This window comes from Cavia porcellus, unplaced genomic scaffold, assembly GCF_034190915.1.
Source record: "Cavia porcellus strain 051 isolate PalLab524CR breed Dunkin Hartley unplaced genomic scaffold, mCavPor4.1 scaffold_22, whole genome shotgun sequence".
NCBI lineage: Eukaryota > Metazoa > Chordata > Mammalia > Rodentia > Caviidae > Cavia > Cavia porcellus.
The window spans coordinates 23,264,467-23,282,388 of record NW_026947505.1 but is presented as its reverse complement, the minus strand read 5'-3'; the positions used below and the strand labels follow the sequence as shown (position 1 = coordinate 23,282,388).

Here is a 17,922-nt window from a genome sequence, read left to right as displayed (position 1 = left end):
GCATTCAACAAACACATCTATCATCTGACCACACTGATTCAAAAAATGTCAGTATTTTGAGCTGAAATAAAAAGAGGAAAGTCATGTATGAAGAGAGCAAAGTGAAGAAACTTGTGGGAAGCGAGGGTGTGTTTTAATGTCTGACTTCCTGTATGGACACAAAGATGAGCACTTGGACCAACTCTCCCCTTCTGTGACACTTAGGTTTAGGTTCGTTTTACCTTCTGTGAACAGGAGCAAGGGAACGTCGCAGTTAACAGTGGGAAGAAGCCTCCAAAGCTTGAGAATGACCTTCCCCCATTGTGACTCCAGAATGTACTTGTAGTGAAGAAGAATGAATCTGTCAGCAGGTGACAGGCCCATCACAGGGTTGAAGATTACCATTCATAGCCATCGTTTTTAAGATTTTGGAGCTAGAAGAAGAGATGTCCTTTTCAACTGTACAAAGCCAAGAAGTGAAAGTACAACTGATGTCTGAACCAGATGAAAATTGAAAGTTGAACATTATAGGTCAAAAGGAGAACATTGTATTCTTTTACAAAACTAGGGAGCCTGGGATTTGCTACACAGTATGCTCAGAGGTAGCATTTACTTTACACATTACTTTAGTAAATTTAACAATCATTTTTTTGACGAGGCTATAAATATTTGCTAGAAAACAGCATATAACATACAGAAGGGTCACCTTCTGTGATGACACCGATTGTATATCATGGCATACTTTGGTCCCATTGAGCATCTTACTCATGCTATGTACACAAATCACATTCTGAGTGTGACATACTCTTTTTCTTACAGGAGCTTGATATGGTCTGAATGTCCCTCTAAGGTGTATAGTGGAGTAGTCAGAGAGGACACACTTTTGATGACCCAGAAGCAAGCACGGTTTTAGGAAACTAGAGCCTGCTACACATTCGCCTGGCGACCTGCCTCCACATTAGATGGTGGCTCCTAATCTCACTGAGGGTCTGAATGGTGTGAGACCCAGTTAGGGCAATGGAGCTGTCTCTGCTTCCAGGTTTTCCAGCTGAAACGAGAAAGAGGGCAAAGACAGTGAGCATTTCAGATCTGGGGGCAGCACATCATAACTGAGCATCTTCTATATGTAATAACTGCATTGAGGACATTCATGTATTGCTTTAGTGTGCAACTCAGAGATTTCCAAATGTCAAGGCATTAATTAATCTTTGTAGTCATCATGAATATTTCCTGGGTCATTATGAATTTGCTTTGGCACTTGTATACATTACTGAAGTCAAATTATACACAGGTCATCATAGAGATATTGATAAAACACAGTTTAAGTTGCTCTTTTTTCTCCATTTTTTACTTTCTTCCTTCTCCTTATACTCAAATCATTTATGACTCAACCAAAATATCAAAAGGAAAATCAATGCCTTTCTTTGTAATAATTTTATATTCTTCTTTTTTCTTTTTCCTTTTTTCCAGTACCGGGGATCGAATTCACAACCGCCTGCTTGCAAGGTAGGTGCTTATGCTCTGAGCTAAATTCCCAGCCCCTAATTTTATATTCTTTGTAATAATTTTGTATTCTTTATTTCTAGGTGGAGAGATTTTTTTCTAGACCAATTTTCAAAATTAATGTATTTTTCCCTAAAGTAGCTGATTTGAAGACTATCCTCACCCTACCTTCACTGTAAAGACAAATGCAAAGGTAAGAACATGACATTTGTTCAGAAACATGAAACCATGCCTTGCTATTTTCAAATAAGGGAAGAGAGCACTTGAAATGGATTAACTATATTAATTAGTAACTGTTGCTGTTACTATAATTTTGGTAAAAAAGAAAAGGAAGTGTAGGCATGAAAATGTAAAGGGATGCAAGGCTTGTTTAAAACTCTATTTTTGCAACTTACAAAATTCAGGAAGCTGCAGGAATTCAGTGGTACAAAGAACATATGTATCTGCTGTACAGATTCACTTAATTTTAGGCTGTAGCTTTGCCATTTACTCTGTATATTTCTATCTCTCTCCCCCGCTTATCCTCCTTATACACACTGGAGTACACGTGTGCACACACATACACATACAACCAAATTATCAATGTTTTTAGTAATTTGATACTAAACCCTTTACCTGTAAATATTTCAGTATTTCTCAAAGACAAGGTGATCAGGTCACCACCGACATCAGAAAAGTCAAGTCACCATGGACCTGGATTGCCCCTGCACACCTTTATTGAGTGTGCCAGGAAGCATCCTTGTCCAATTTGGACACCTCTGTAGTTAGTCACATAGGCAACTGAGTCAGTCCAGAAGTCCAAAATTAAGCTGATACAGGTCAGCACTGCACAGCCCACTGTATGAAGGGTCACTGCTGCCAAGGTCTTGTTTACTGTTCCCCAGATGCTGAGGCTGGCTCTGGATCTTTTGACTGTTACAGAACTCATTGTTTGTGTAGTTGCTATCTGGCTCCATTACATGACCCTATGGAATTTGAGGGTAGAGAAACTAGCACCACCCATGCAAACTTCTGTTTGCTGTGCATTAATGACTGGAGTCTTCTTGTCATAATCTGTAGTGTTGTGGTAAAGTAGCCTACCTGCTTGCTTAATCATTTCCTCTGGAGTTTTAAATAGTGCAATAGTATTATAAATTTCAGGATTGGAAAGATGCATAGGTACCTTCGAACTTAAAAATGGCACAAGATCATGGGATGGGTCTGGGGATCTTTGGAAATTCTGTGGGACTGGTAGCATATATTTTACCTCAAGTGATAGAAGTCAGTGGTTCACTTATGTCTCACCTGTTGAAGATCATAAGTTGGTTAATGGATGGAGGCTGAAAGATGACAATGTAATGAGCTTCCATGGTCAATATCTGCTCTCCTATAGGATATCTGACTAGAGGATGCAAGTAACATGAGTTTTAAGCTAAACAAGAAATACAGGGTTAGCAAAGTGTCCCCACATAAAGTATCTACAGTGAGAGGGAAAGGATGCTTTGATCAGTTGACTGAGGAGTCATTAGATATTTGGCTGCTATTTCCATGTGCTGAAGTGGCTTTTAACAGGGTCATAGGCACTATGAAGATTGTTTCATTGGGTAGGATTCATACCACAATGAATTTGCTACTCTGCATTCTATCTGACTATCAACATCATGGTCAGTCCAAGAAGATGTCCTTGAAGTCAGTAAAATTGGATGCCATGGAGATACCCATGAAAAGCCTGGTGGATGATGATGTTGCTCAAAATTCAATCTGTTGGGACAGAAAACTCCTTACCCAGAGCCTGAATGATGAGTTAGGGTTGTCTTCCTTCTTGCAAGTGGGCAGATTCTCCCCCATCCTTTTCTGATAAGAGATCTCAGGTGTACTGACTGAGCCATTTGATGTGCAGGAAAGAAATAAGACTCCTTAAGGCAGGTGATACCTCTACAATCTTCAGTAAATGTCAGGCAGAGAGAAATCAAGCATCTCCAAAGGGAGCCAATTAGAAGGCAATATGGCTCTGCCTATGAAAATAGGGTTCACATAGGAGAGCTGATGGTTTTATCACAGGAGAAACTCAGACCAGATTTCAGGTTATGATGGGCCATAAAGAGGCAGTTTGTTCACACAAATGAAATTCTTCATGCCTTAGTGGAACCAAATTCCTTCGTTGGGGTTACTGTCCTCTCAATGAACATCTAAGGGAGTTACTTGGATGCTTCAGAGAACATGTTTGCTCAGAACTTCTGTTGCTTGATCCTCTGGAGGGGATAGCAGGGAAGCAAAGAGAGGTAGGGGTGAGGTGAACTAGCTTGTGTAGATGTATGTGTGTGCCCATGTGTGGTACTGGGTACTAAACCATTGAATGTCATTTTCTGCCTTTTTTATTTTCTGTTTCAAAATTTCACAATTATCTCTTTGTAAGTTGCCTCTGTTAGGATTCCAGCTTGGGGTCTTCTTGCCACAACCTCCTCAGAGTGCTGTGATTACGAATGTGAGCTACTCTCCATGACCACTTCATAAGCTTTTATGTCTATTTTTAAAATCCTTGATTAAATGACTGTGTACTAGTTTCTCTTGAAGAGTAAAGGCCACACATTTAATCAGCCAGATATGAAACAGAATTAAGTACGAACAAAGTAACTGTGACCACGGGGTAGGAATGATTGGATCCCTTGTGCTCCACTTTGGCTGCTCCGAAGGCCAACTGTGTTACTGAGCATGTACTTGCTTATTCCATGAGTGCTCATTATACCCATGGAAGACTTTTCTGTTCTGAAGGAAAGGTGATGGTAGACACATGCATGACAGATCATAACTCAGCTGTTAGTTCCCTTCTGTGTTTTGAAAAGAAATGGTTTAGAATTCTAGGAGGAGAAGAAGGTAGCCTTAACCTTGATTAAGAGCCTAAATGTGATGGGACTAATGAGAAATGCGATGTTTCAATATAATTGTCCTATGTGGCCAATGAAAAGAGCTAATACGATCTGGAGACTTGTCATGGATGATTGCCAACTGGATGCAGTACTGGCTATGCTGGACCATAGTAGGTAGTCCTAGGTGTTCAGACATTATGACTAGAGAAGAATCAATCACCCATGGTAAGACCTGCTTGGACTTAGGTCATGTTTTTCTCTTAATTTCCCCTTCTACTCAACGGTGGAGATCTTTCTTCTGACAGACTCTAAAACGTGTCCTATCTTTCTTAACTTGAATTCTCCTGTTATTTGTCGCCAATGGGTATGTCAGAACGTAGGTCAAGGTTTCCTCTTTTTCTGCAGGAGAGCTGGTCTTACTATGATGTTGATAAACTGTAATACATCTAGCAGATACTAAATCACATGAAGGCATAGAGCATATCCTAAATTCTGATAAGACAAACAGAACAGCCTTCCAAGTCAAAATCCTGCAAACGCTGTGATCTGAACCCAGAGACAGTGAGGTAAATGTTCTTTTCCCTGTGGTTCCTCAGTACCAGAAAGGAAGCCTGGCACTAGATTGTAGTATTGAGATATTAGGGACAATGTGTACCCTGTTTATGCATCCATCCTGTTGAGTTGTATGCACATCAGAAAATTTGCCCCTTCTGACTGGGGACCTAAGCAGCAGAGAGCCCAGAGCCAGTGCAGCAGGCTGTCTCAGTGGGCTTGTCCATTGGGCCTTTTGAACTTCGGGTTCTTGGAAAGGGTGTCAGCCTCTCCTTGGAATACCTCTGGGGGTTCTGGACTCATTGTTTTCCTTGTACCACCACCCACTTCATAGAAGAAAGAGATACCTTACATACAGGAAATTCTAGGAAGCGGGCATAACTAACAGTCTTTGTTTTTCTTGAATTTCAGCATTTCCATTTGGCAAAATAATTCCATGATTCATCAGAGATAAGCAGCAGCTTCACCTGTCACCCTGTCCTATCACTGGCTTTATCCCTGCCTGTTAGTTGTGGGAGCAGAGAAACTCCTGTAGGTCTACTTGGCCTGAATTAGTCGCAAGTGCCTGATGTTATCAAAAATAGATCCTGAAAATGAGCTCCTCTTTACATATGCAAACACATACATTGATTAAAACTTGTTTTAAAGATACTCATACCAATTCATATGCTGCTCTTGCATCTAAATGCCCTTGGGTTATGCCTTGTATGGTTGTCCAGCTACAACTATTGTGACCATGTAGCTTAACCAAATTAATATAATGGTAATCCGCATCACATTTGTCACTGAATTCTAAACAATAGTAACCTGTCCCTTTTAGTTACATTCTTACCTGTGGGAGGTGGTAGACCCAGGATACTTCCAGGTATCTCTGGGAGTCTGTTTTCGTTTGCTATTTGGCTCATCTTTGACTCCCTACAATGATTGACAATGACTGTACTCTTTGGAGCCCATCTCCTTTACAGAGAGATGTTCCACGTGAGGGAGGCATGGTTTTCTGTTTCACAGAAGTGTGACCATTTTTCTCTGGCAACATTACCCACATTTTTTTAAAACCAGGGATCGAACTCATGAACTTGTGCTTGCCAGGCAGGTGCTTATGCCACTGAGCAAGATCCCTGGCCCTATTACCAACATTCTATAAATAGGCTTTAAATGTAATTAGCATAGCCAGTGAGATAAAACCAGGCATAGAAAATCAATAGGTCTGTCTCAACTCCCAGCATTGCTTAGGTTTAAATTATATTTTGGCTGAAAGGAAAGGGTTTGTATGGTTGCCAACTGCTTCTGTTGCTTCTGTTGTGTTTGGATAAATACTGGCAGTGTGGTAGAACAATCCATGTTTACCATAAGTAAGGAAGTTATTCAATTATATGAAATAAGACCTATTAGTTTTTTCTGTGATTTAGTTGACTCCGGAATCCTAGAGTGTATGGCTAAGATTTACACTGAAAATCTATCATATCCTGTGGTTAGGGGGTCTATTGATAATAACTCCAATCAGTATTGATTGAAAAAAATGGCACAACTTTGGTCTTAGTTCTTACAAATGTGTCTAACCTAAATGCTTGATAGGGTGGTATAATTATATAAAAATTTAATTTCAACCAATAAAATTCCTAACAGGTGAATTACTAAGAGATAGTTTAATGAGCATACCTATACATTCTAGTTGACTTAAGTGAACTGCAAGAGCCTATTATCTTTTGATGTTGTGTTGTCTTAACTCTCGCTCTATATCTCTGTCTCTATCTCTTTGTTTCTCTTTTGTCTCTCTTCTCTTTTTTCCTTCTTTCTCCCCATCATACTAGAGATCAAATGCAGGGGGACTTCACCACTGAGCTATGTCTCCATCCCTTTTTTTTATTTTTTGGGGAACAGGATCTCACTAAATTACCCTGGCAGGACTTGAACTTGTGATCATCCTGCCTCAACATCCAGGAGTGATGACACTCTGCCAACATATCCAGCTTATTTTTATAGCTAGTCCCATAGTCAACTTAGAGACTTACTGCCCAAATTTATGAGCACTAACACGTAAACACTGTTTTGTATGTCTTGCTCTCGAGGGAGGAGAATTGGTTTTCTTACTGCTCACTATAAAAGATGCCAAACTCTTAACCTATCAGTAGTTGTACATTGCTGAGTATATAGCAGGCATCTGGGTTCATTATGCTACAGCAAGAGGCTTGGCTCAAGGAAACGGGCACTACTGACATGCTGGTGGTCTTGTTGCTTGCTGCTTTGTAGTATAATTTTTTCTCTGGCTATTGAGACACATTGTCTACTTTTGTCACCCATAGAGTTGTGACAATCTGACCTGCTTGCTTTTTGAGGTATTGCCTTTCGAGTCTTGGAACTGTCCCATTTTCTATGGCTCGGCTTCTTCCCTAACAAAAATCAAAGTATAGTTACATGTTTCAGTAGATCTGACATTTGACATTAGACATAATACTTAGATACATACATTTGAGATGTAGATGTAATTCAATCTTTTACCATCAGTATATTATTCTTGTTAGTTTTTAAAACTAGTTTTTCAAGGAAGTCAACTAACAAATCCCTCTTGTCTTTTAGCCTATATAAAAACCAAATGTTTGAAAAGCTTTTAAGGTTTCAGCTGTAGCTTATTTAAGGTTCTTTTAGTCTCCCTATATACAAAGATTGATATATATTTCCTGCTATTTTAAAGCTGGAGAAGATTTAAGAGATTATGCTTTTCAACTTCATCAATCTTGTGGAAGGAAACAGAAAACTTGAGAAGTGACTGACATGCCCCAAGTGCATTGAATAAAAAAAACTTGCTTAATATTTTTGTTTTTAAGTAATTCTTCGCAATTTCTCTTTTTTTCATATTTGTGATTCCATCCCCATATTTGCCACTGAGCATAAATGACAGACAGAACTGGGTACTTTTGAAATTGATCAAAGATACAGTTAGTCATAGCCTTCAGAAGTTCATTCTAGAATTTGGAAGAACAGAGATGAAGAGAGGTTCTTTGGAGTTGGTGACTCATAGGCAAAGGTCCCCAGGTACACCAGTAAGGAGACTTGTTCTTTCTAGCTCCCCTGTCTGTATCAGACATTTGAAGATCTCAGGTGTAAGAGCTCAGATTCATATAAGAGAACTCAAGGAGAGATTGAATAACCTGTGTGTTCAAAGAACCCAGATTTGACTAGCCATATATGTTCTCTTGCTTTTTTTAATGTGGACTTATTTTGCTTAATATAATAAATCTTGCTTTGAAAGAAAGAGTGATCCCTTTAGTGATCCCTGTTGGAATCCAATAAGGGAAAGTGGTACTCAGGATCTAAGTGGAAAAAGCAATCAAATCCAGATCACAGTCCTAATTCCTGGGAAGTCAAAAAAGGCTGGGAAATTCCCACTTGTGAAGAGATCCCTTATGCCCCCACTGACAGAGGAGGCTAGACTGACACAGGTGGTCATCAGTAGGGTTGCCATCAGAACCCAGGATCCCTGGCTTCCAAACTCATATTCTTTCACAAGAAAATATGCTTATCAGAATAGAATAAAAATGCGTTTCAACATAATTCTATTTTCTGCAAAGATGTTTTATTCAAAACAAAAGGATATGCCAATTATAAAGCGACTCTTGGCAATGTGTAATTTAGTTCATAAAAATATATCCCAGAGCCACATACTTTTTCTTGTAATTATAACCATAAAGTGCCAAGCTTGAAAGCAAAGCAAAACAAAAAGTGAAAACCCAAATAAAACACAACCTGCTCTGTTTCCAGAGAAATACAATTTTAGCATTTTATTTGTGTTCTGAAGTGTTTGGACCACTTATTTTTAAATAAGTGGGAATAGGATTTCAACAGTTTTAGGATTCTGATTAATGCCTGGAATTTTGAAGCATTGCTATTTTTCCAGTGAAATATTGAACTTTGAGTAGATTCGTAGACAACTGAACTGATGATTCAGAGTGGGGTGTTTGAAAGTGCTCATCCTGTGAGAGGTTATGAAAATCTGGGCCTGAAATTCAGGTAAATGTGAGGACTTTGACATAAAATATGAAATGTATGTGTCTGAAGTAGACACACAGATGCACATACACACTTTAATGCCTTGAGAATATTAATACATGGCATGGATCCCCACGACTCAAACCATGTGCCGGTATTGGACTCCTGTTGTTATCTGTCTTGATCATCTTTGAACATAATCTGACTTTGGCTATGTAACTCTTGAAGTGTGAAGTCAGTGAGACATCGTTGGGTTTAGACACTAGAACCCTGTTGATGTGATCAATAATTCCAACAGTTATGATCACCTCTGCCATATTGTTAGCCATAAGATTAAATCCAAGACTTTAAAAACATAACTGCTATCACTAGTTTATTAATTTTTCCATTTCTCATATAGAAGAAACCATACAACTTTTAACTTTCTGTGTCTGGCTTATTTAACTTAATATTATGGTCTCAATATTTATGCTTTCATTCATTCACACACATAATATTACTGAAATTAATAAAAGCTTATCAAATCTTTTATTATAAATACTGATGTTCAGTTCACCTGGTTTTTCTATTCAGTAAATATTCAAGAAAATAAAATTATTTTGCTATAACTAACTTTACCTTGCTTCTTAGAAGTTAGTTGCTTCCTACCTACGTGGTCCCAGTATGAAAATCTGATCTAGGTTCTAAAGACAATCTGCACAAAGTCAGAAACACACATAGGTGAATATACACTAGCTGTGGATTTTAGTTCCTATGATGCTCCCATTAATTTTGAGACTCAGTTATGTTTTACTTGAGTTTGCCAGGATTGCTCTCATCCTACTTTGCTTCAGAGATTAGAATTTGTGTTTAATTTTGCTTCATCTATGAGTTCATTTAATATTTTAGCCTGTTCAGAGTTCTGACATTCACAGACTCCTAGCATTCTCTAATATCTTCACCTGCTTTGGTCTCTAATTCTTTCTTAATAATGTTTCAAGTTGAAGATCATTTTCTCGGAAAGACAAGCTTAAAGTAATATATGACTAAAAACTGTGCCTTCCCCTTGTCTTTCACTAATTCTGAGTCCTTTTCCTTTCAAAGCAGATGATACTTTTTAAAAAATGTCAGTGTGACGTTTCAGAGGAGGGTTAGAATAATGTCAGGACCCTAGGGGTCATGCTCCAACTCTTCCGGGTACTTCTTTAAAGACAGCATGACTAATTTGGACCTTGATGCCTTTTAATCTATTAACAGAGGTGATCAGGTTTGATATGAAGCTCTCAAATCTCTCCTACTCCATCCTAGATATTTGACAATATCTGGAGACATTTTGGTTGTCCCAACTGTGGGTGGGTGGATGCTATGCATATTTAGTGAGTAAAGACCAGGGTCTTGAGAGCTTTTGAATTTTAGATATATATTGTGAGTATTATTTATGTTTGAAAAGTATAGTTACAGCTATATACCATTTGAAATTCGTCCTGATTTTAGCCTTTTCACACACAGACACACACAGACACACACACACAGAGACACACAGACACACACACACACACACACAGACACACACACACACACACACACACACACACACACACACACACACACACCTCTACTATTTCTCAGCAAATTAAAGTCCCAGACTATATGGAAGTTTCTATTTACTTCAAGGCCATGAAATCTATTATAAATGAAAGAAATCTGTGATTGTGAAAGGTTGTAAAAAGCTATGAGTCTGAAAGAGAAATTACCAGTAAGACATATTTTGTTTCAGAAATTTTAATGTCATCCAAAAATAATTCTGTAAGTTTTATAAAATTGTAGTAATTTGTAAATAAATATTTATTTCACTGTACCAGAAGACACAGTGATCAAACTTCCTAAAGTTAAGAACTGGTTAATCACTTTTCATCAAATGCCACTTTGTTTAGTGTAACAGAAAAATGCAAATGCTAAAAATGTGTCAGGAAACCACATTTCAAATTCTTAGAGGTAGAAGTAAAACCAAATGTATTGCAGAAAAAAGGAAAGTATCTACCTTTCACATTAGCTCCTATAACTCGGTGAGATAGAAAATAAAATGAACATTTGAACATGCTGTCTCAATAAATAAGAGTATTTTTTATCATAGACAGCCACAAAATAGCAGTACCTCATTTATGTTTAGCCAAATAAGATGACAGCTCATTTTAATTGATTTTTAAAGAAAGTACACTGCTAATTTAATCACTTGCATTAATTGGAACAGTAAGCACATGAAAAAATTTCACTAATTATGTAAATCCAATCTTCAAAACTAAACCTCTCTAAAAGATCAGAGATCAAAAAATACTCTGTAAAAAGGGCAAAGCACTCTGAGGTTTAGCAGGGCACATTAATTAAAAGTTTAGGTTATAAAATCGAATTTAACTTTAGTTATTCTTCAGCCACTACTTTTTAACTGTGATTTTGGAGAACTTCTGTTAACATTACCTTTTTCAACTGTAGAGATTATAATATATGTCTCATATGACTTACTAATGTATACCTTCCAGTTATAAGCTGGTCAATATAGTTATTAATAGTCTTACAGTCAAATGTTTCTGAGGATGAACAGTTTAATTATACATCATTTACCCTTCTGTATTATAGCTAATTAATAGAAACAAACCAGGTTCTCCTGAAATTTATGACACACTCTTCATTTGAAGCCCCCATACACTCTGATGAAAGCCAGACATAAAGTGGCACACCAATCACACACACACACACACACACACACACACACACACACACACACACACATATGCATACCTGGAACTATTTTCCTCTTAAACCAGTGAATTCAGAGTAGCCACTTTGATTTAATTCACAAAATATGATCTAATATGGTCCAGTCCTGTAATTTTGTGAACATTGAAATTTCTATCATAGCACTGAACTAATTTTCTTTTCAGATTAATGCTCTACAGATGTCTTGTAAAAAGCCAAGATCCAGCTTTAGAGAGTGATGTTTTAAAAATCAGGCTGCTACTTTTAGTTTAGATAGGCATAATGTAGCTTTATTGTAAATTCAAATGCAATTATCTCCTGGTTTTTTGACCCATTGCTTTGAGATGTCAAGAAAGCGTTTTAAAATGGCAACCACAAGGTTATATTGAAAAGATTTAGTGTATCAATGAAAAAGAATTAGCATAATGATAGTGTTGTTACTGCTAAATAACTTTATCCTATGTATTAGAAAGTCATAGTAGAAGGTTAAAGTTTTTTAAAAATATTGTTACATTATTTTGCAAAAATCATCGTGTATTTGGTAAAAAACATTCATACAAATCAGCTGTCCTGAAATGGCTACCCAGGTTCAAAAACATAGCCAAATTGGTAGTGTTTGGAAATAAAGTTTAAATCAGAATTTTTAGTATAGTGATTTATTTAAAATATACATTTTGGACTCTCTTTTCACACAATGAACACTAATTTTATAGGGACATTCTTAAGGACTTACACATTTTGGAGCTCATAGTAAGTAAAGTTTGAGAATCTCACATAATGCTGAGCTTACTTAATGCTAATTGGCCGCAGTATAGTACAGTATCAATCTTTGGATTGATTTTAGCAGCCTAGGATACTTGTCTGGATTCTGTCTCTTACTGCTTGTTTGATCCTGTATAATCTTTTAACCTCCAGGAACATTTATTTTTTCATGCTTACCTATCGGACTGTTTTAGTGAACAGATGTTACAGTACAGTACTTAAAAGCATTTTTTATCTGCATGCTGTCATACCAGTGTAAGACACAATATATTAATATTATGACTATGACTATAGGTATACTGTTTAATAATCCAAATGATCAAAGAGTTTCTTTTCTTACATAATGTTAAAAATTTTCACACATCACTTAGGTGTCAAAATAAAAAATGCATTGTGGAAGATGGTCAGGTAGGAAACAAGTGGAGAAGGCAGGTTAGTGGTAACTAGTATTTCAGGTCTGAGTTGGACCGGAATTGGCCAGAGTACATGGAGGAAGCAAAGTGGAGTTCAGTAAATCAACAGTAATATGGGATGTGGGTAAAGAAATTAAATTATACCGAGAACAGATGGGAAATGAATGCCTATGCCAGAGTCTACCTAAAAAAGATTTTTTAAAAATGAAGATAATAAACTGAACATAAATCAGGCATGGATGCTACCACTGGGGTAGTAAGTTGATCCCCTAGGAAGAACAAGGAACGGTAGGGCACTGAATTCCAGTTCCAGGTCTTATCAAAACCATGTGTTAAAAATGAACATAGCCACGTTTTTGTTGTATCTGTTTTGATCAGAATACTAAAGGTTAGGGAGGAGAAAACTAAAAGGGCCTCCTGTGAATACTTTGCTGCCACTGAAAAATGAACCCAAAATCATGTCAGAGCATGACACTGTCACTTAGGTTATTAATAATTGCACAAGAAAGAGGTCATTTTCAAATCTTTTACATCTGAAATATTTTGAGGGCTCTCACTATTCATTATTTTAATAGGTAGTTTAGTTTTCAGTGTGCCAGGCACCACACTGGGTAGATCGGGGGAGTACAAAACTCACATGTTCTTGCCTGAGGAAGCTGTGGCTTGACTGTCCTCTGAGGCATGTGTCTCTTATAGGTTGTTAGCGAAAGTGGACAAATTACTCAAACCCCTCCAGATTCACAACTCTTTGCAATGTGACTGCAGCTCCCTTTACCAGGAGGTGAAGTCTGTCTTCCTACAGTTTTGAATCTAAGTTGATATGGGGACTTTACTTACACAAATCATGGCAGGGGCACATTGCACCAGTTCTGATCCTGGGCTTCCAGAAGATTTGTTTATTTATTTATTTATTGGAGAACACGTGGCCACCATGAGAACAGTCTGCGGTTAACATGTGGAGAATGAGAGTCCCTGTGGATGCAGCCATTCTTGCTAAGGACATCCTACATGGGCTGCCTGATGGGCCAGCTGGTGGCTGACTGTAGAACAAGCCCAGCTAAGATAGGTAGCACAATCTAGGTAAGCCTGGCCCAAATTTCTGAGGTATACAGTTGTAAGCTAAACACATGTTTGTTTCAAGTCACTAAATTTTGGAAAGGTTCATTATGTAGGAAAAGCTGATGGAGATGTTTCTAACTATGTGAGTATGACTCAAAGTTTATTTTGATTATAGAATTTTACATAAAGGTTATCAAACTACTTTGATAACTGCCATATCATCACTTCACTTTGCACAGCATGGGCATAGTCTAGTCTATAGTTGTCAGAATACAGACACCATGGGAAGGTTTGATTTTGGATTTCTGATTTGCAAAATATGAAGTTGACTAATGTGCTTGTAACAAGACATGCATAGTATAATTCTCGGAGAAAATGTAAAGATTTAGAAGAGCCATAAACATCCACAAGCATCACAAGCTTCTAATAAGCAGTTGTAACATTAATGCAAATCCACTTAGCTTTGTTTCCTAAAATGATGACTCACAGTATTAAACAAACAAATAAACAAACCAGTAAAAAAAGCCTCCAACAAGCAAAAACCTGTTTATCAGATTCAAGATTTGTACCAATGGCCAAATAAATCCTATAGATGCATAGACAACATCTGATTTTTCCTTCAGATCTAATTATGTTGATGTGTTAATAAAAAGATCAACCCCAGGCTCAAATATTCTTCCAGTTGTCTCTGTGCAACCGCCTTAATTCTAATGATGCCACTTCAAGTAGAGATTAATGAAAGGGATCCTTGATGTATTTTGATTTTCAAATATGTCAGAGTATCTTTTTCTGTTTTCCTGGCAGACTATCTCTTCTATCCAGCTCTCAAACTGAACATTTGGGAAGTGGCCAGTTCCAGAGCTAATGTGTTTCTGCTCTTTTCTGACACTGGTGCTTCATAGACACAGCAATGAAGACAGGACTTAAGTGGATGTATTTTTGAAATGAATCTTTTAGTTACTTAGAAGAGAATTTCTTCGGTTAACTTTCTTTTTGCCCTATCTGGTTGTACAGGAGTCATATAAATGTGAAGATGCTGGATTTGGAAAGGAATCAAAGACTGTGGGAGCAACTGAAGGAAAATCATGCTTAACTCAGGAGAAATGGTCTACTGGACGGGCTGGGAACTGTGTTTCCTTGAGAAGGAAGCCAGTGACAATGACTCAGAGAGTGAGATATGACAAGAGGCCCCAAGGGTGGCCATGGTACACCATCAAGGAGTCACACATAAGGAGTCCGGACGAGAGAAAATACATAGGTGAGCATGGAGGAAGGGAGCCCACATTTTTTAATGACCACTATTTCTATCCAATAGAAATGTTTTACGCCAACGTGAATTTTTTAACCCTAGTTAGGAATGAGAGTGTTAAACTACATCCTTTAATATGCTATCAGGTCAGCAAATAATCTATTTAAATCCTTACCATTTTAAAATGACTCACCAGGGTTTGTTAGCCACTAAAATGGAAAGCTGCTTAGTAAAAAGAGGACTTTTAGTAAAAAGAGGACTTTTAGTTGTCTTTATGTGGCAAAAAATAGAGAAAGGAAGCAGCATAGAAAACCATCTCTGCCTGGCTTTTATTTCTGAGATGGAAGCAGAAGTGAGATATAATTACTGCATAATTTCCTTTTGACTGGAAGTGGATCTGCCATCATTGTGGCATGCTCCCTAGGGGTACCAGTTCCCGTGTTCTTCTTGGCATCATTTCATATTGGGGAATGAGAATTAATGTCCCTTAAAGGAGACCCATCTGGGCCCTATCATAAAATTCCTGTCGTCACTTAGAAAAGGTGAGCCTGGATTAGCTCGGGTGGCAATAGTGGGGTAGGAGGGGACAATGAAAGATGAGACATCTTGAAGAGGCACCAAGAGTGAGCAGCTGCCACCTGTCATACCCAGGGTCTCTCTTGGGTCCCTCCTCCACCTGACTTCTTTTTCATTTGAAGCCTGTTCATGCAGCCTTGCCCCTTGGATCTAGGAACTTTATCTAAAGTTCTGATTTGAGCATTTATCAAGAAGTTTGAACATGGTTTTTTTTTTCCTAGGTTAGCCATAACTTTTTGTTTCTTTTTATTAGCATATATTTGTTATAAAATTATATATACTGTGATTTCTAAGTGATACAATTTCTAAACCATTGCTGGAAATTTTACTTATTTCAATTAATATGAATAATTAAGTCTTATGCTTGATTGACTTGATAGGCTAGATGTCAGATTTTGCAAAAGGTTAACTTAAGGCAATATCAAAATAGGGAAAACATTTTCTTTCCTCCTTATTTATTTCTTGTGTGCCACAATCTTGTGTATCAACACTGAATTTTATGTGAGGCCCCCATCTTGTACTCTTTTGAGTAGAGGAATAAGAGTCCAAAAATGCAGTCAGTATTTGTATCATTCCTGCTGGTATGATGTTATAAAATAAAATCAATTCTAATAGTTAGATGAGAAATTTGGTATTTGCTCTAGAGTTCAGATATCAACATTTAAGAAGCAATGGCTTAATGTGAGTTAGAGATGACATTTTTGTTTTTGGATGTTTTTTTTTTTTTCTTCTATTTTCTGCTTTGCTGTGACTCTGATGTTCTGGAATATTTTGTACTTGTGGCCACAGTGAACAAGACTTTTTAACCATAGAATCAGCACAAGACCAGCTCTTGCAGAGGGCCATTGGAGTGATATCTTTGAAACATAGACTATTTCTGGGGAAGATGAGAGGGATTTCAACTCAGGATTTAGAAACATGCTAATGTCATGGACTTTTGCATGGAAGACTGTGATGATAGTGATTTTAGCAAAGGGATTTCTAGCTGGCATCTCTTTATACCTTTACACCTCTTTATAACATGTACACATATATGTAGCACATTTATGAAAAATAAACTCCTCTCTGACCCTGGGATCATAATTTACTATCTTTGCCCTCCATTCTCAGCCAGAACCTCAATCCCCTAGTTATGTTACTGCTCTCTTCTAAGGGATTGAAATCAACTGCTATGACTTCTTATATCATTTCCAGTAGGCACATCTACTTCTAGAAACTGCATACCTGATGGTTCGTTCTGTCTACTGTATTGGCCGTGGAAGGGTGGTCTCTAGTGTTCTGGCGAATTCTGGTGGAGTTTTGTTGCTCAATGGTTGAGGAGGTTGGGATACAGAATTCTCTGAAGCATCGTTTGAAGTTTTCATCCAGAAATGCATACAGGACTGGGTTCAGGCAGCTGTTTGTGTAACCTAGGGCAATGCAGAAGTGCCATGAAACTGTCTGGAAAGTAGTTTCTGGAATCGTGATCAAGGCTTTAATAATGACATAAATGTGAATGGGAGTCCAGCAGACAATGAACACAGCCACAACCACCAGCACCATCCTGGTGATCCTTCGTAGATTCCTGTCCTTTTCTTTGGAGCCCGAGAGCATGCGGACACTCTTGAGACGTAAGATCATCAGTCCGTAACACACCGTGATTATGAGGACAGGCATGATGAAGGCAAAGATGAAGACACAAATCTTCAGTAGGTTCTCCCAGTACCAGGTTGGATGAGAAAATGTTAAAGTACAATCTATGGAACCTAGAAGAAAATAATTTAAAAAAAATATCAACAACAGATTATTACGTTAGATATTAATATTGCCATTTTTAAAAATTAATTTATAGGCTTGACCAGGTTTAAATTAAAGTTATAACTACGTAACACAGTAGGAAAAAAATGTTAAATTATGGAAAAAACTCAACTTTATTGCTTTTCAGAGAAATTTATTTTTAAAAAATTCCTCTTAATTTTTCATTTTTCTGTTTCCTTTGATCACATCAAGTCTTTTTAAGTGAACAATTATGGATTTACCACCATAAGCTAGACACTTTGTGAAATTTGTGTTTATGTGAAAAATATAACCATTGTCCAAAATCTCTCGGAGTTTTCAGCTAGTTAATGTCTTTACTTTTGAACGAGTAATTCATTATTCTGTTACTAGGTCTAAAAAGATAAATTTGTCATGTAGTAGCCATTTGACATTTTTTTAAAAAGCCTAAATTTGATATTCTTTGGTATGTTTGCTGCTGAAGAAAGCACAATTTAATATTGTTTGG

General features: G+C 37.4%; 1 protein-coding gene across 1 annotated transcript in view; it reads right to left on the bottom strand.

The window, feature by feature from the left end:
- Positions 1 to 624: 624 nt before the first annotated feature.
- Positions 625 to 17,922, bottom strand: part of Oprm1 (opioid receptor mu 1) — a 58,841-nt gene continuing 41,543 nt past the window's right edge. Inside the window, 2 exon segments of the mRNA NM_001172738.2 lie at positions 625 to 1,027; positions 16,884 to 17,404. Of these exon segments, the coding sequence (NP_001166209.1) occupies positions 989 to 1,027; positions 16,884 to 17,404 (560 nt within the window). The 3' untranslated portion in view covers positions 625 to 988.